General features: G+C 41.8%; 1 protein-coding gene across 4 annotated transcripts in view; it reads left to right on the plus strand.

The window, feature by feature from the left end:
* tpk1 (thiamin pyrophosphokinase 1) overlaps positions 1-19,290 on the plus strand; it is a 379,442-nt gene that overhangs the window by 80,203 nt on the left and 279,949 nt on the right. For all 4 annotated transcript variants that reach the window (XM_062957472.1, XM_062957471.1, XM_062957473.1 and 1 more), the window contains exon 3: positions 5,417-5,491. In XM_062957472.1, coding sequence (XP_062813542.1) covers positions 5,417-5,491 — 75 coding nt within the window. The remainder of the gene's footprint in view (positions 1-5,416; positions 5,492-19,290) is intronic.

Consider the following 19,290-nt stretch of genomic DNA (forward strand, 5'->3'; position numbering starts at 1 on the left):
GTGTTGATATAACATTACCCATATCTATTCTGCACAACATCAAAAATACCAATTTTGCAAAACCCAAAATGGGGGCGCAAGTTATATGCAGTGGCAATTATTATACACTGAAATACAGTATTATGTAATGCTATGTCTGCACCCAGATAAATCCCAAGCATTTGTTTCTTTAATTATAGTTGATGAAATCACTTTCTCCTCTTGCTTAAAAGTAATAATGGTTAGCATTGACATTGAAGCTAATGTCATATTATACATGCAGAAAAAGAAAGGAGGGTGGAGTTGTCTGGGAAACAGTAGGGTAAATCTTTACCTCTGGTTCCATAGAATACTACAGGTTGAATATCTCTTATCCAAAACGCTTAGTACCAGAAGTGTTTGGGATTTGTTTTTTACCCCCCAGATTTTGGAATATCCGTATTTGCATGAAGGTATCTTGAATATGGGCCCCAAGTCTAAATACAATAGAGTCTCACTTATCCAAGTTAAACGGGCCGGCAGAAGCTTGGATAAGCAAATATCTTGGATAATAAAGAGGGGTTAAGGAAAAGCCTATTAAACATCAAATTAGGTTATGATTTTACAAATTAAGCACCAAAACATCATGTTATACAACACATTTGACAGAAAAAGTAGTTCAATACGCAGTAATGTTATGTTGTAATTACTGTATTTACATATTTAGCACCAAAATATCATGATATATTGAAAACATTGACTACAAAAATGGCTTGGATAATCCAGAGGCTTGGATAAGCGAGGCTTGGATAAGTGAGACTCTACTGTAGTTCAATACGCAGTAATGTTATGTTGTCATTACTGTATTTACGAATTTAACACCAAAATATCACGATATATTGAAAACATTGACTACCAAAATGGCTTGGATTATCCAGAAGCTTGGATAAGCGAGGCTTGGATAAGTGAGACTCTACTGTACTATATTTATTTATGTCTGATATACACTTCTTGCACATAGCCTAAGGGTAATTGTATACAATATTTTAAACAGTTTTGTATATGAAATGTATACATTGAAACATGAGAAAACATGTGGACAATTTCAGATTTTTGAGTATTTCAGCTTTCCAGATAAGGGATATTCAATCTGTATTTCATCAATATCCACCACCTTCTTTTGTCAATCTTCTGTGCTTTTTCTTTGCACCTATCTCAGCTTGAAGTCAATTTTCCAATGTAGGCAATAAAAGCTGGACGCATCATTCCAGATGATAGTTCTTTATTCCATTTAACAAAGAAAGCAGTTTCCCCAACTCAACCAAAAATGTAATAATGCACTTCAATTGATCTTGAGTTGAAAACTGAACTTTGAATAGGAGAACACTTGATGATACATTCCAGTACCCTTTCCCGCCTCTGCTTTTAAAATCTGCTGTACATATATAACCCAAACAGTTATCTACATAGGGCTTCTTAAACTTTTCCACTTGGTACCTCATTGGCCTGAGAAATGTTTATGTGACCCTAGGTATATAGGTATATAAAATAGGCATAAAATCAATCATTTACTATAATAAATAGCATTTGTAAGGCTTGCTAATCCATCTGATTTTCCTTTTTATGAAGTAGAGCTGAAGCACCTTCTGAAGAGTCCACTGTAAACACTGCACAACACATGTATGTACATGTCTAAAACTACCACTAAGGGACATTCAGAAAACATTGAGCTAATGGGATCCCATTTTGGGTCACGACCCACAATTTAAGAAGCTGCAATCTACTGAATAAACTCAATTCATTGTGTTTATTGCACTTTTATCCAAAATGCTTAGTACATTTGTTCATGAGAGCAAAACTGCAAGTTAGATTAGGCTCAGACAAATTGCCATTTGAATATCATGACAGAGTGGGGATTTTGAACCTCAAGCAAAATATAATTTTCCAACGTTTGGCTGAGGGTCCAATTAGTATATCTTTACTATATGCTCTTCAGCATAGGATACCAATAATGTTATGTTCTTGTTAAAGTAGTTACACACCAAGGATTCCCTGTTCCTGTTTGCACATTGCTAAAAGGAGTCGACTGTGCATTTATCGTATTTGTGGACTTTTCTGACTTGATTTTAAAGAAAAAGGTGTTTGGGTGCTAGTGAGTAGAAAAAAAATAGAACTGAATCTAAGTAGCTAAATTAGCAAGCTGTAACTTACATGGTGACCTAGTCTGTAGTACTGTGTACCACTTACATGGAAATACAGAAGAATTAAGTCTACATTAGAATTCACTGCATGTTAGTACATGTGCCCTAGATACAGGATTGGATTGGAAGGATGTTTCCTCTTCCCTCAACCCCATTCTTACTTGTCCATAAGTAGTTTTGTTTCTGGAGTTCTGAGGGAAGGAGGATGCCTGGAACACACTGGCATATTATTTAATCCCCCAAATCTCCTCTCTTGGAATCAGGGTGAATAAATTAGAGAAAGTGATTTGTTAGAGACATGAAATCGAAAATAGGGACTATATCTTAGAAATAGCTAGTATTGGAATGTAGACTAAAATGATGCCCCGAGGCACTAAAGAGCCAAGAGAACTTTTTGCACAAATGCCTAGGATAATTAGGAAAAGCAAAGTCCCATTACACAGATCACTATTAAGGGATAGTGTTGCATTTACTTTGGCAGTAGAATATGAGGCTGAAATATAAAGTATCCATCTTATTTTTATTCTCTTACTTTCCTGTAACAGGTGTGTTATAGTGCATTCAACATATTGAGCTCTTAAGTGATGTATAGGTGGTATGTGACTCCAACAAAAGAGTCTTAGATATATAGCAGGGCTCAAAAATGTATGTTGGACACGTGAGAAGCACAAGAGTCCTTTATCATATGTGGTGGACTAAGAGATACTGGAAGATCATCCAGAGTGCAATTCAGACTATTTATTCATTTATTTATTTACAGTATTTATATTTTGACCTTCACTCGAAAGGAACTCAGGGCGGATCACAAAATACATATACAAGGCAAACATTCAATGCTATTAAAACATACGACATACAGGCAGGGGGAGCTGCTGCCTCATCATCCACTGTGGCATCGAGTCCTTGATGGAGTACTTCCTCATTCTTCTGCACGCTGCTGGATTTTTTTATGATGTTGTAAATTAGTTAAATTAGCTTCCCCGCATAAAGCGGTACCTAAATTTCCTACTTGACAGAGGCAACTGTTTTTCGGTTGCTTGGATTAACAACAAGCTAGGCTGTTTAGTGGTCAGGTGCTCAATCCGACCCGTTCGAACTCATGACCTCTCAGTCAGTAATAATTTATTGCAGCTGGCTACTAACCAGCTGCGCCACAGCTCGGCCCAGGTATTCAAGTCAGGGTATTTTTTTCTGTTGGAAATATCTAATGAATTATTTAAAGGTGTAAAACGTAGAATGATTTATTAAATGGAAACTTACCATTCTTCCCACAAAAAGGAATGGATTTTGAATATCTTTCAAATGGCAGAAATGGACATATTATCAAATTTAATTAGGGAGAAGTCATTAGACAATTTTTTAAGTTTGGGAGTTGTTTTTGATTTATATAAAGAAGAAAGAAGGAAAGATATGCTTGCAGAATTGAAGACTGATATATATGGAATTATTTTTACTCAGAAGAAAAGCAGTTGAGTCTGATATAAAAGAGAAATTTAAGAATTTTTGGGGTTGTAGGGTCAACGTTTATGTATCTTTGTATAGTGGTGGGTGGTAGATTAGTTTTGTTAGTGCTTTTTTAGGGCTTTATCCCACAGGCTTCAGGCTCTGTTTCCATGTACTTAGGAAACAGAACCCCACAGATGTCCCACAACATCAAGGCACTTTTGGTGGAAATTTTATGAGTCTCAATTTCTGCAATACATGGAAACAGAGGCAGAAGCCCATCTATTGGACCCCAAATGAATTCATGAAGGGAGAAAGTGTGGGAAAGGCGGGTAAGGACATGGGGTGGCTGGCCATCCCACAAGATGAAGGAAGACTGGAGGGAACGGGGTAACATGTTTTCCCCTGTTTTCCCTTCTAATTGTGGTTAGGTCTTTGGTTATTTTTATTGTGTGTTTTATTATTTTTATTTATATAGCAGTATTTGTGGAGTAGTTGTTTAATATGTATTTGCATGTACTTGTAATATGCTTTTTCTAAAATGGAATGAAAGCATATACTGTATTTATTTGGATTTAATCCACCATTGAATCTAATGCGCACCTCAATTTTCAAAATCCTGAAACCAAAAAAAGAAGCTTTGCTGCTGAATGTAATGCACAGTTGCAAAAAGTACACTCTTTGTAATTTGTTACAAAAGGGTATGCACTACAGTTGCAGTGTGCTTAGAATTCCTTCTTTAAAAGTAAAAAATGTTAGATCACCAAACCTTAGGGTAATTACCATGAAATCAAAGCACACCTTTTTTGGCTAAATGACGTGGCTGGCATGAGTGCATGGAGCGCCATTACCCTAACTTACTGTAATGCATTTCCCGTTTTTTTCTGAGTGTTGTGAAATTTCAGCATAATATTACCCAGCTGTGGTTTGTTTTGAGTGAGAAAGTACCGAATGTCTGCTTTAGCTTGGACTACAGACCATTGAATTGGTGCAAGGTGAAATGCCTGTTTATGTACATTTATCTACTTCAGTTTCATCCAAAAAATCAAGAGCAGTGTTTTTGTCCCAAACCAACCTTTCGACAAGCTGAGGGAAGTAAACAGATACTCCCCAAGGCCACTCAATGAGCTTTAACTGTTTAAGACTTTTAATCTGAATTTTCCATAGTTGAGACTTGCTAAGTTCAATACATCTGTAAATTCAAATATTTGAGAGCACTTACTATTACAGTAGAATCTCACTTATCCAAGCTAAATGGGCCGGCAGAAGCTTGGATAAGCGAATATCTTGGATAGTAAGGAGGGATTAAGGAAAAGCCTATTAAACATGAAATTAGGTTATGATTTTACAAATCAAACACCAAAACATCATGTTATACAACAAATTTGACAGAAAAAGTAGTCCAATACGCAGTAATGTTATGTTGTAATTACTGTATTTACGAATTTAGCACCAAAATATCACGATATACGAAAACATTGACTACAAAAATGGCTTGGATAATCCAGAGGCTTGGATAAGTGAGGCTTGGATAAGTGAGACTCTACTGTATAGTCCAAATATGTTTACTGATCTTAGACATGTTCCATGAAAATAACATATTCCTATTTTAAAGTAGATGTTAGCAGACTGGTAAAAGATATCCAAAAGAAGAAGGAAAAAATCTCTCTTGTAATTATATAAAGTGTGACAAATTGTTTGTTCACTCCAAAATCTATACAATAAAGCACCATTTATAGGCTTGGACCATGGACAGAGATAACAACAGAATACCAAGAAGTGAAAGTGAGTTACCTTTATCTCCTTTTTTTCAGGAAACCTGAAGATTTGCCTTCTGATTCTCAACCAGCCTTTGAACAAAGATCATTTTCATCATCTGTGGAGTAGAGGTAATAATAATGTTAAATGCTTTTTTGCTTTCTCTCTTAATGTACCTCCTGCATTGCAGCTTTCTACATAGCAATTTCCATTAGTGACATAAATGTATCAAGTTTAGTTTGAGTATTTGATCAAGTTCTACCTGAGGTGATAGCTGGGCTGTATTACAGTGGAGGGCAGAAAGGTCCCGTGTGGATGAAAGCTTCTTCATGCAAAACCTTACAATAAAAGAAGAAGTGAGCATTTCATAGAGATTGCTAGGCTTGCACCTTTCTCCACATTCTTGAGATGTGTATGTTAAACTAATGTTAACATAGAGAAATTATTAATTTAGTCACATGACTCTCCACCTCTTGGCTGAAGGGATAAATTTCCTAGCTAGTGAACTGATAATGCGTATTGAACATGTTTTGTAATATCAGTGGGTACTTTATGGACTTATATGAATGAGTTAGGAAATGGCTCACATAAGTGTTTTCTTGTTAGGTTTATAATACACTGTCTCAAATCAATGTTGTATTTCTAATTTAGGAACTATGTGTTTAGGAAAGGTCATCCACAAAGTATTCTGTTATATTTATTGTAAAAAAAAAACAACAAGGTTTAGCCTTTTATCATCAATACTGGGAGCTGACCTCTTTTTGCTGTTGGAGATATGTATGATTTGAATAAGCAGTGTGGAATCTTTGGACATATATAAGTCATGAGAGGCTTGGAGCTATTTCCTCCTTTCATGAAAAAATCAATACCTGGTACGAATTCTTCCCTTCAGGATTTTTACAATATTTCAGGACGGAGCCAAAAACCTATTTCCAGTAGTCATTTATTGGATTTCCAATAGCTAGACAAAATTGAGAGTGCAGCAAAGTAGGATTTTCAGTGTGATTAAAAACAAAGAAAGATGATCTGTTGCAAGATTGGTTTATCAGAGCACTTTATGAGAGCAAGTGTAATGTAAGCCCTTGCAACATTAGTAGGCAGCAACCCTTAGCTACCTCTATTTAACAAGATGCCTCCTGGAGTTTTGTGAGGCTTAATTCCGAGTAATTGTGCATATTTACCAGGCAGTTAGATTATGTGTTGTCCAACAGAAAGTATCTTGTCATAATTATACCGTATGAATTTACTAGATTAGGGACATTAGCAACACATGAAGCCCCAGCATGCCCACTGATGTTTTTAAAATAATCTAGTCCATCTCTTTCAGCAACATTAGCTATTAGAGAATGAGACAGCATCTAGATACACTCACACAATGCTGTTTATAGGCCACTCGCTGTACCCGACCACCCATTGCTGTGGCCCACTCTGGTGATATGGAAAATAAAGTAATGAGAAAGTTCTGGTATTTAATATGTTCTTTTCAGTGCTATTTAAGGTGGCCAACAAAGGATTGCCTTAGGTAGGAAGCAGCCAGGCTTTGATGGTGCAAAGGTATTCACTTCACTTCACTTTATTTCTTAATTAGTCGCTCTCCACCAGAGTGCTCTGAGCGACTTAGAATTTAAAATATCATTCTACAATATAAAAACATTCAACATAAAAACATTCAGCAGTGACTATTTGGCAAATTAGATCTGATTTACTTAAATGCACAACCAAACAGCCAAGTCTTGAGCACTTTTACAAAAGGTCGCGACTCCGACATTGCTCTAATATATGGAGGCAATGAGTTCCACAGAATTGGAGCATAGGTCAAAAAGGCTCTACGCCTTGTAGCTTCCAGGTGTACCTCCCTAGGACCCAGTACGTATAGGAGATTTTCCTGGGAGGATCGAGGTGACCACTGATGGAAAAAAAGAATGAGGCGGTCCCTAAGATATAATGGTCCTTGGCCATTTCAAGCTCTAAATGTCAGGACCAGTATCTTGTAAGAGATCCGATGTGCTATTGGTAGCCAATGCAGTTGTTTCAGAATCGGTGTAATATAGGATCTTATAGATGATCCCGCTAGCAGCCTGGCCGCTGCATTTTGGACCATTCTGATCTTCTGGGTTTTTATCTTCAGAAGGCCGGCGTATAAAGCATTACAATAATCCAATCTAGTGGTGACTGTTGCATGGATTACCGTTGCCAATGCTTCTGTCGAAAGGTATTCAGTGCTATTCAACCTGGCCAACAGAGGAATCGCCTAGGTAGGAAGCAACCAGGCTTTGATGCTGCATGGCTGTTCTATGCTATTGCAGTTGGCAAACAAAGGATTCCCCTTGGCAAGAGTCAGGCAGGTTGTGATGCTGCAGGGCTATTCAGTGCTATTGAAGGTGGCCCATGTCTGGTTTTTTACGGTGCTGGTCATACCTTGGATGTGTTGGTGTATTGTGGCCAAATTTGGTGTCATTTAGTCCAGTGGGTATGTTGTTAACTTGGTCCTACAAGTGAACAGTACATTTTTCTATATCTAGATTGCCACCAGTCAATTATAGAAGCCCACTGGCAGGGGAATCACCTTGTTGTATGAAAAATTGTGGTTGGGACCCACAGTTTAAGAAGTATTGCTATAAAACATAGTTCTCCGTCCTTGCTCCAAAAGCAATACACTTTGTGAGGATTCTTGTCAGTTTGGGGGAGTGACACTATTCACACTTATCTTGAACTATTATATTTCCCTTTAATCGCCATGGCAATGTCCTATTACATTTTGGAATTCGAATTAGAAAAGGTATGCAGAATTTTAACCAGAAATCCCTAGTATCCCACAAAACTACAAGTCCCAGGATTGCACAGAGTACATATGTGGCAGTTAAAATGTCATAGTACAATATTATGATTTTGTAGTATGAAAGAACTACAGGCAATCCTCAGGTTACGAACAAGAGAAGTTCTGAAGGTTTGTTCATAAGTTGAATTTGTTTGTAAGTTAGAACAGGTACATTATTTATTTACTTACTTTATTTCTACTTTATTTCTATCTCACCCAGAGGGGGACTGACTTCCAATTTTGGCAAATATTCAATACCACAATCATATAAAAATAAAAAAATACATAGCACAATGGCCATTAAATCAATAAACATATAAAATACAAATTAAACCCAATTAAAACATGTAAAACAGCACCAATCCAGAAATCGTCATCCAGGTTGCTTTCTATGTTGGTTCCGTGAGAGTCTATTGCACTTTTAATTTTTCTACTTGTTAAGTGTAATTCCAGCCATATATATACAGTAGAGTCTCATTTATCCAAGCCTCGCTTATCCAAGTTTCTGGATTATCCAAGCCATTTTTGTAGTCAATGTTTTCAATATATTGTGATATTTTGGTGCTAAATTTGTAAATACAGTAATTACAACATAACATTACTGTGTATTGAACTACTTTTTCTGTCAAATTTGTTGTATAACATGATGTTTTAGTGCTTAATTTGTAAAATCATAACCTAATTTGATGATTAATAGGCTTTTCCTTAATCCCTCCTTATTATCCAAGATATTCGCTTATCCAAGCTTTTGCCGGCCCGTTTAGCTTGGATAAGTGAGACTCTACTATATATATATATATATATATATATATATATATATAGAAACACACACACACATACATACAGCATTAGTTTTGGATAGCACAGAGAAAGTTTAACACCCCTGTGGTGTTTGTTTTGCTGTCTGTGCCCCTGTTCAGAAGATTTTGTCACACTTTCTGTCCTTGCAATAACTGGAGTTTGAAAAATTTAGCTTGTTAAGGAAACAAGGATTGGTGAGAAAGCTTCAGTGGAGACACCTTTCCCCCATGATAACTCTTTAAGAGTGAATTTCCCTTCCAAGGGGTAGATTTCTCTCACTTCCTGTTCTCTCACCCCTGTTATTTACTGTGAATCATTTGTAAGTTTGATGTTTGTAACTCGAGGACTGCATATACTAGTTATCATGTACATAGGACTGTAGGTCATAGTGGGCAATTGCAAGCAGGGCGGGATGGTGGTGGTAGTGGTGGTGGTTGTCTCTTAATATTCTCCACGACAGAGACAGCTTTTAGTGCCAAATCTGCCAGCTGGAGAAAATTCTTCCTGGAAAAGCTTAGAAATAGAAATAATTCACACAAGTCCCAAAAGCCTCTGTTCCTTGTGAGAAGACTGCCAGGAACCACAAAAGCTGGGGGGTTTTTTTTGGGGGGGGGGTTGCCTGGTGGGTCTCAGCAATACATTTCAGTGCACCTGAAATGATGTAATATGATATTTAGCTGCTATTTGGTCCAATTTTTGAACAATTTTTAAATTTTCTCATGGACAGAAAAATATTCTTATTTTTTTCTTAGGTATATTAGTCTCTTTTTCTCCCAGCAATAACCACTACCTTGTTTAGATATTTTGGTTTTAAAGTTCATGCTGTAATCAGCTTGACTTCAATTTTAAAGCAATTGTTGGTTCAGTGGCCTGTTCTGCTTGTTGTACCTGGCCACTGTGGTTCCAGGCAGTCATAAGGAGCAGGGTCTTTTGGGGCTTGTGTGAATTATTTCTATTTCTAACTTTTTCCAAGAAGAAGTCTCTCTAGCTGGCAGATTTGGCACTAAATGCTGTCTCTGTTGTGGAGCGCATTCAGAAGCAATCATCACCACAACATTAATAATAATAATAATGTCAACAACTATTGTTGTTGTTAATGTTATTTTGTATTTATTACCTGCTTTTCCTTTCAGCTCAAAGTGGGGTACAACATAGCTCACCCTGACTCCCCAGTCAGAAGTTAAAGATATACATCTTAAATATGTGATTTCTTGCTGAAAATACACACCAATTTCCATTAATTCTTAATAATGCTATTTGTAGTAAATAGCACCTTGAAGGGGAAAATAGTGGTGGTGTTGTGTATGATTTTTAGGTAGAACCTAGTATGACTTCCCTGTGTTCACTGAAAATATATTATGTATATGTGGGTTTTATTTCCAAACTAATCTGACCATTCTATTTTGTGGAAAGCATGACATATATTTTGGCCCTGTGTGTATAGGTCTGCAAATTAAGACACTCAGCTAATTAATAAAAGTAACATCTTTTACTACCAGATTTTCTGAAGAATCAACTTAAGTTTCATAGATTTCTCTGCAAATGCTGGTAGTGACTCTTGTCATAAGAGACAGCTGTGACATCCCAGTGATGCCTTAGCCATATGTGAGCTTATGTGAGGGAGACATACCTAATTATTTACCATACTCAATTATTCAGAAATCCTTAAAAACATAATAATGTTTGTTTAAAAATAGTAATTAGCCTTCTGTATTACTTTTAAAATGGTAGAATGAATAATAATTTTCTTTGTGGTTCTTTGAAGTGCTGAACTCTGCTGATCTTGAGTTCATAATAACATAACAATTGCAGTAAATAATCCCTTTGAAGTCTTGAGAAAAAAGGCTAATAGATAAGTATAGAAAATGTAGAAACGATTGAAAGGAAGAATATTACAGAGATTTTTAACCACTTATCAAGGACACAAATCCCACTAGGGACTTCCATAGAAGTGTTTAGTATATATTTTGTTGCTCAGTTTGGTTGTCCTGAAGATAATTTTTACATGACACAGACAAAATAGTTGCAAAAGGGGTAGTGAAAGGTATCAGTGCTGCTGAAATGAAGACAAGTAGGAAGTAGTGAAGATTAAAATTTCCTCTGACTTACATCTTGTCTCCTACAAAGGGCCACCTACCGTTGGTACCACCCTCTTTGTTGCACCCCAAGGCAGCGTGAACACTGCAAACCAAACAGAGACCAATAATCATATAATATCTTTATTAAAACAATAATAAATTCAGGAAAGAATAAGTGGAAAGGATGAGTGAGCAATAGTCCTTTAAGGAATAGTATGAATTAGTCCAAAGCGTTGCAGAGATATGTCCAAAATTATTGCCCAAAGTCCAGAAACCGAAACACGCTCAAAACTGTTGAAAAGCTCTTGAGCGGGGAAAACAACAAGGAAGCAGGAGTAAATAACAAAGTCCAAAGTCACTAGAAAGTCTTGGATTTCAAGGCAGGCAAAAGATGAAGCTAAAAGCAATCTGGATTCAGGAACAAGGCAAGGACGTGAATTCACTCCGGATTAAAATGGGAGTCGCGGCTTAGCTTGGCCGCCAGGAAACAGGAAACTCGGCTTGGTGAAATCAGGGAACTGGAAATGGTGAAGTTGCTACGTTGACACCACCACTAGTTCACAGTGCAAGACACTTTTATAGACGTTAGATCTAATAACAGCGAAGGGAACCCAACTCCCCAAAGGTTCCCAAAGCAATCTGCTATCCAGTATTCCCTCTAGATGCCAATAGTTGACTCCTGTGAAGCTGTTGTGTCTGGGACCTCTGTTGCTGCAAAAACTGTCTTCTGTTAAAGGATACATTCCCTGGGGAGCTTGGAACATCTGGTTCTTCCACGGGAGTAATGTTATCAGTATTTCTCCTAATTAAGGAAGTCTTGGAGCTATCACAGCTGGGGTCTGTAATTGGAAGGAACTCGGAGGAGAACTGGGTGAAAAGTCAGAGTAAGCTTCATCCTGGTCAAAGTTCATTTCTTAACCAGGTTTAGAACCCAAAGGCGGCTGGGATATAACACTCTTTGGCGTTGATCCCACCAGCAGTAGAACTGCAGCAGAAAGAAGCACTCCATCTAGCTCCCCTTCCAAAGATACAAGCGATCCTCTGAGTAATTAGCCAGTAACTGGGACATTGTTCTGCAGAGAGCAGTCTGGAGAAAGTAGCAGTCTTCCAGGAGAGATGATGAGCAGGAAGTAAGCAGGCTAGCAGCAGCCCTCTTTCTTCGGATGCGGACTTCACCAGTCCTAACAGACAGACAATTATACTATGTAACAATTTTTTTTTTTTTTAAAAAAAGTTCCTGGTTTGAAAGTGTTATTTCCTGTTTAATTGTGCGGTACAATACTTACTTTGAAAGTAAGTGTTACACTGCAGAAACTTCATTTTTGTGGCTGCCAAAAACTATGTTGAGTTGCTTGAGACTCTTAAGAGATATTCATTGAAAAACTATAGCAAAATGTGTTGCCAGATGTCCCGCAAAAACAAAAATTTTGCAGTTTAATAAACATTTTCCATGTTTTTATGATAGAACCAATTAGGTAATGACATTTATAACCCATGAACAAAAATCGTGTTACACAGTGTTATTAAATTCTTGCTAAGGGGATAGGCAGAGTCCTTTGCCTTATTAGCCAGTACCTGGGGCTTCATTCTACAGGGAGCAATTTGGAAAAGGCAGAAGCCCGTCGAGAGCAGCAAACAGACAGGCAGACAGGCAGACCTCTTTCCTAGAGTGAGGTAATGGTATTTTAATAGACTCTGGAAATCTTTACTCTAAATTTTCAAAGGGCTGCATAAGGTAATACAGACCTTTTAGATATTTGCAGTGGTCAGTTAGTATTAATATGCAAAAGCAATAAATCTGCTTACTGAATGTGAGTTTCTTTTGCTTCAGAAACTTCTCTGAGAATATTTTGTTTGTTACATGACTGCTAGGGAAAACTGTTTTATATACACACACTAGCTGTGCCCGGCCATGCGTTGCTGTGGCAAAGTGGTGGTGGTATTGGTTAAAAATTGTTGTGTATTTTTTATTTGACGTTATTTGCAATTTTTTATTAATTTTATTGTAAGTTATATTTTTATTTATTATATTTTATTATTTTCTTGTATTATTTTTAGTTATTTTCTGTTATTATAGTATTTAATTGTATTAATTTTTAGTGTTTTTTATTATTTTGTATTGGGTTGCTAGGAGACCAAGTTGGAGGAGCTTAGCCTTCTAACTGGCAGCAATTGGATAAAAGCGATTATTCCTCTCTCTCTAATTAGGACTTTATTTTTCTTTTCTTTTTGTTGTATCAACCTAGAGGCGTGGATGATGGGTTGTGTTGTCAAATTTCGAGGTTGGGGGGCCTGTAGTTTTGTTGTTTTGTGGGTCGCCGTGATGCCATCACTCTTTTATATATATAGACTAGCTGTGCCCTGCCACGCATTGCTGTGGCTTAAGGGAATCATTTGTCGACCAGATGGAATAGCAGTGAATGCTTTGCAGCCTCAAAGCCTGACCATTTTCTTCTTATGGGAATCCTTGTTTGGTGAGCTGGAATACAATGGAATAGGCTTGCTGCTTGGAAGGCTGGGTACTTGCGTTCTGGGGAAATGGTTTTTTGGCCAAATTGAATTGCACTGAATAGCCTCACTGCTTCAAAGCCTGGCCACTTTCTATATAGGGGCAGGTTGAATGGGACAGAGTAGCCTCATAGCTTCAAAACCTGAGGGTTTTCTATCCAGGGGAAATCTTGGTTGGCCAGGTGGAACAGAACTGAGTAGCCTTGCTGCTTGCAAGCCTGGCCGCTTTCTACCTTGTGGAATCCTTGGTTGGCCAGGATGAATAGCAATGAATAGTCTCAGTGCAGCAAGTATGAATGCAGCAATTGGTCACCTTGATTAGCATTTAATTGCCTTGCAGCTTCAAAACCTGGCTGCTTTCTGCCTGGGGGAATCCTTTGTTGGGAGGTGTTAGCTGGCCCTGGTTGTTTCCTTTCTGGAATTCCCCTGTTTTCAGAGTGTTGCTCTTTATTTACTGTCCTGATTTTAGAGATTATATTGTTCTGTATTATACCACAGTAATTTTAGATATTATATTTATAATTTTATATTATCTGCTTAGAACTGGATTATATGAGTCCACTTCTACACAACTGTATAAAATTCACACTGAATTGGATTATATGGCAGTGCGGACTCAAGATAATCCTGTTCAAAGCAGATACTGTGGATTATCCTGCCTTGGCATTCTGGGTTATATAGGTGTGTGATAGGGCCTTGAGTCTACACTGCCATATAATCGAGTTCAAATTAGATAATCTGTATTTTATAGGCAGTGTGGAAGAAGCCTAACTGAACTCTGCCTTTCCCCTGGCGGCCATTGTAGCTGAGTGGGTTGCTAGGAGACGAAGTGGGCAGAGCCTACCCTTCTAACTGGCAGCAAGGGGAAAAAACAGTTCTTCCTCTTCCTCTAATTTGGACTTTATTTTTTTGGGTTTTTTTTGTTTTGTTTGAAAGACATATTTTTCTTCGTGTACTCTGTGAATGCACACTAATGGAGAACGCTGCGCCTGCGCAGGCTCCAACGGATACTCTTCCAAGCTAAAGTTTGAAATTTGGCGGTAACCCCGCCGCTCTCCCCAGAGGGTATAAAGGGCGCCCTCCGCGCCCGCTCTCCAGTTCCTTTTTTTCCGCCGCAAAGCTCACTTCGGACTCTTCGTTCTTATGTCGACCACGCGTTTTAAGCGGTGCACTCAGTGTGCCGCTAAGATTCCAGATTCCGACGGTCACGCTAAGTGCCTTTTCTGTCTCGGCGAAAGCCACGTCGTCGGTACCTGCCGCTTTTGCCTGGCCTTTACAGCTCAGGCCCGAAGAAATAGAGCTGCGAGACTCCGCGCAGCTCTTTACGAAAAAACTCTTGCTCCTGAGGCTTCTACTTCCACCTTGGCCTCGATGGCGTCCAGGCCTGCTCCGTCGGTATCATCCAAAACCTCGAAAACTTCGAGACCAAAACCGGCCAAACCGCCCTGCACGGTGACCACCGCTACGGTTTCCACCCGGTCGGGTAAAATGGGCCCTTCATCGACTTCGAGTTCGGTGGCTTCGGCCATTTCCACTCAATCCCGCCTGGCTTCGCCGCCATCTTCTTCCGCCATGAAGATTGCCTTCAAGAGGGCAAGAGTGTCGCGTCGAAGCAACCTCCAGCAAAGAAATGAATGATCCAGAGGTCGTCCTCCTCAGCGTCTTCGAAGAAGGACGTCCCCTCCTCTGTGGCTTCCTCTAGGAGATCCTCTCCTATCCAACCAGCACAACGCCTCCGCTCCTCTTCTTCTCCTCATGGTCAGTCCTCGGATGCGGACGCTCAAGCCTCCCCCGACCGGTCAGTCAGGACAGTTATTAAGGCTCCCCAGCCGGCACCATCTCGCCTTCCGGCTCGGCAAGAACTTTTTCCCCCGGCTCAAACACCCGAGAGGGGTAGACAGATGACGCGTTTAGCCCGTGCCGCCCAGGCTTCCGCGTCCAAGGGCGTTCGTCCACAGCTGGCTCCCGCTGCTCCTGAGGTGATACCTCATCAGGACTCTGTGCTTGTTTCTCCTCCCCGGTCCCCTCAAGGGCCCGAGGAGGATGATCCCGATATCGAACACCCCGAGTCGATCCTCTCCGCCTCCGTTGTCTCTCTCGGTCTCGACCTCTCCCCACCTCACGACGCCTACGAAGTCGACCCACCTTCCCCGATGGATAATATCCGGGCTTTCTCCGACCAGATGGTCAGAATGGCAGACGCTCTGGGAATGGAAATTAAGCAAACCTCAAAGGCTGTTACCGACCCCGTTTTCAAGAGGGTCCAAGCCCAAGCCCCGCCAGCCACCTTGCTGCCTTTTCTTCCATACCTCCTGGACGTAATCCAGGCATCTTGGAAGACTTCATCTTCGATACCTCCAACCTCTAAGAAAATAGAGGCCTGGTACCGAACCGATGACGAAGCCTTGGAATGGCTCAAGCATCACCCTGACCCAAACTCCATGGTGGTAAAGGCCTCCCAATCGTCGGGTCGACAGTCCAACTCCCCTGCCGACAGGGAAGGTAAACGATTCGATGCGGTAGGCCGCAAGCTGTACTCCGGCGCTCTCCTCCTTTGCCGTATGGCGAACTACGGGGCCTGCATGGGCGCTTATCAACAGATCCTCTGGGAAAAAGCCCAACCTTTCTTCGCCAAACTTTCTGACGAAGACCGGTCAGTCCTTTCGACCCTCCAACAGGAAGCGGACTCCCTCGCACACCACCAAATTCAAATGGCTAAACATACCGGTGATACCGCCCGAAAAATGATTGCCCACGCAGTCGCGATCAGACGGCATGCATGGCTTCGGTCCTCAGGACTCTCTTCCTCTCGACAAGTGATCGAAGACCTTCCTTTCAACACCCAGGGCCTTTTCAATTCTGGTACTGATGACAAACTGAAGTCCAATCACGACTTCAAGATTCTCGCAACAAAGTGCGGGACCGATCAACCTCAGACTCAGCGGACCCGATGGTTCCCGCAACGGTACCGTCGCTACCCTCAGCCTTTTCGTCACCAGCCGTTTCGACGCTCGTCGAGCTCGAGTCACCACAGTCATCAGCAACAACCTCGCCGCCAGCACCAGGTCCCGAAAGGTCGGGGCAAGGGTGCTGCAGCTATGCCACAACCCCAACGACGGGCCTGACGCCCACTCCCTCGGAGACTTTTCTACCTTCACTACTACTGCCACTGCCATGCCGTTCCTAGGCCCCAACCAGATCCTTCCTCTCTGCTCTTTCCTCGATCGCCTAGCTCCTTTCTACCGCGAATGGGAGTCTATAACCTCAGATGCCTGAGTTCTTCGCATTGTCAGAGACGGCTATGCCTTGGAATTCGAAACTTTGCCCCCCACGGGTCACATCCTCCACACCGACCCTTCACCGGAAATATGCTCCGAGGTCGACTCCCTTCTGGCGAAGGGCGCAATCCAGCCTTCTCCTTCTGAGCAGGACACTTGAGGTTTCTTCTCGAGATACTTTACGGTTCCCAAACGGGGCGGAGGTCTTCGGCCTATCCTCGACCTGCGAGCCCTAAACCTCTTCATTCTGCCTTCAAAATTTTGAATGGTCTCGGTGGCCTCCATTCTCCCGATGCTCCGACACGGAGACTACTTTGCCTCTATAGACTTGCGCGATGCGTATTTCCACGTCTCGGTGCGTCGATCCCACAGACGCTTCCTTTCCTTCAAGCTCCTGGGACAGTCTTACCAGTTCACAGTTCTCCCTTTCGGCCTCGTCACGGCCCCAAGGGTCTTTACGAAGGTGGTCGCCGTGGTGGCAGCGCACCTCAGAAAACAGGGCATAATGGTCTTTCCTTATCTGGACGATTGGATGATTGTCGCGTCCGACCCCTCATCCCTTCAAAACCACGTCTCTCAAGCTCTTTCTCTTCTACAACGGCTGGGCCTTCAGTTGAACGTCTCAAAGTCCCAACTCCTCCCGGCCACAGAGATCCGCTTCATCGGAGCTCTCTTCAACTCCATCGCGGAAACCGCCTCCCTACCGAAGGACAGGTTCCTAGCCCTTCAACAACACCTTTCTCTCCTCCTCCGCAACCGCAGGATCCGAGCCCACTCTGTCCAAGTTCTTCTGGGTCACATGGCCTCCACGATTATGGTTACTCCTTTCGCCAGACTACGTCTCAGACCTCTCCAAAGATGGTTTATAGACTCTTTCAAACCCCATCGGCATCCGAGCTCAATGTTTCTCACGGTACCGAACCAGGTTCGCCTCTCCCTTCGTTGGTGGCAGGACCCAGCGAACGTTTGTGTGGGACTTCCCTTCCATCCCTCCCTCCCATCAGTCACCATCACGACCGACGCCTCCAATTTTGCGTGGGGAGCCCACATGTCAAACCTCACCGTCAGGGACCTTTGGTCCATCCAAGAGAAGTCTCACCACATAAACTTTCTAGAACTGTTATCAATCTTCAAAGCCCTCCGGGCGTTTGCTCGCTTTCTTCCCCACAAGACTGTTCTGATACAAACGGACAACGTAGTAGCTATGTACTACATCAACAAACAAGGGGGTACGGGCTCGAGAAAACTGATGACTCTCTCGATGGACATTTGGCTATGGTGCATAGCGAGACACATAACCCTGTCGGCGGTTCACCTTCCGGGGGCTCAAAACACGCTAGCAGACTCTCTAAGCAGAATAACAACCTCCCCCCACGAGTGGCGTCTCGATCCCGAAATCCTGAAATCCATCTTCGACGATTGGGGCTGGCCAGCTCTGGACCTTTTGGCCTCCCCCTCGAACGCTCAACTTCCTCGCTTCGGAGCGAGACTACCTCCAAACTCGACTCCAGGCTGTCTCGGAGACGCGTTTCTCCTCGACTGGACCCTCGAGCCCGTCTATCTTTTTCCTCCCTTCCCTCTCATCTCGAGGGTAATAGAGAGACTCTATCTAACGCCAACATCGGCCATCCTGATCGCCCCTGCATGGCCACGCCAGCCGTGGTACCCAACTCTACTCCGGATGTGTGCGGATCCTCCTCGCACTCTCCCAACTCTCCCTCATCTACTATCTTCACAGAAGGGACAGGTCCTCCACCCCGACGTCCCGTCCCTACACCTGACTGCCTGGAGGATACTTCCTTAAATTCTCTCCACCCAGACCTGCAGGCGATCCTTCGTTCCGCCCATAAGCCGGCCACGTCAAGGGCCTATGCTTACAAGCTTGCAAAATTCCAAACTTTCCTTCGGGACCGACACGTCGATCCCGCCTCTACTTCGATCCCGCTGGTCCTGGACTTCCTACTTTCTCTTGCGGATCGTCAACTCTCTCTGGCCTCGATAAAATCCTATCTCGCTGCTCTCTCCTGGTATTTCCAACGTCAGGGACAACCCTCTCTCTTTTCTAACAACCTCATTAAGACCTTTCTTCGAGGTTACAACAACCTGCACCCTCCAGTTCAACCTCCGACTCCCAGATGGAGCCTCGAACTCGTCCTTTCTCAACTAGCTTCAGCTCCCTTTGAACCTATGGCCTCTGCAGACCTTCACCTTCTCTCTTGGAAGACTGCCTTCCTAATCGCTATCACCTCTGCACGCAGGCCTTCGGAACTGGCTGCTCTTCGGGTGGACGAACCCTACCTCCGTTTCCACCACGACAGGGCTGTTCTTGCCCGGACATCACCTTCCTACCTAAGGTGGTCTCTGCTTTTCACCTTAACCAGGACATAATACTTCCTGTTTTCTTTCCTAATCCTTCTTCTTCTTTGGAGCGGAGACTTCATCTCCTG

The sequence above is a fragment of the Anolis carolinensis genome, chromosome 6 (genome assembly GCF_035594765.1).
Source record: "Anolis carolinensis isolate JA03-04 chromosome 6, rAnoCar3.1.pri, whole genome shotgun sequence".
Lineage (NCBI taxonomy): Eukaryota > Metazoa > Chordata > Lepidosauria > Squamata > Dactyloidae > Anolis > Anolis carolinensis.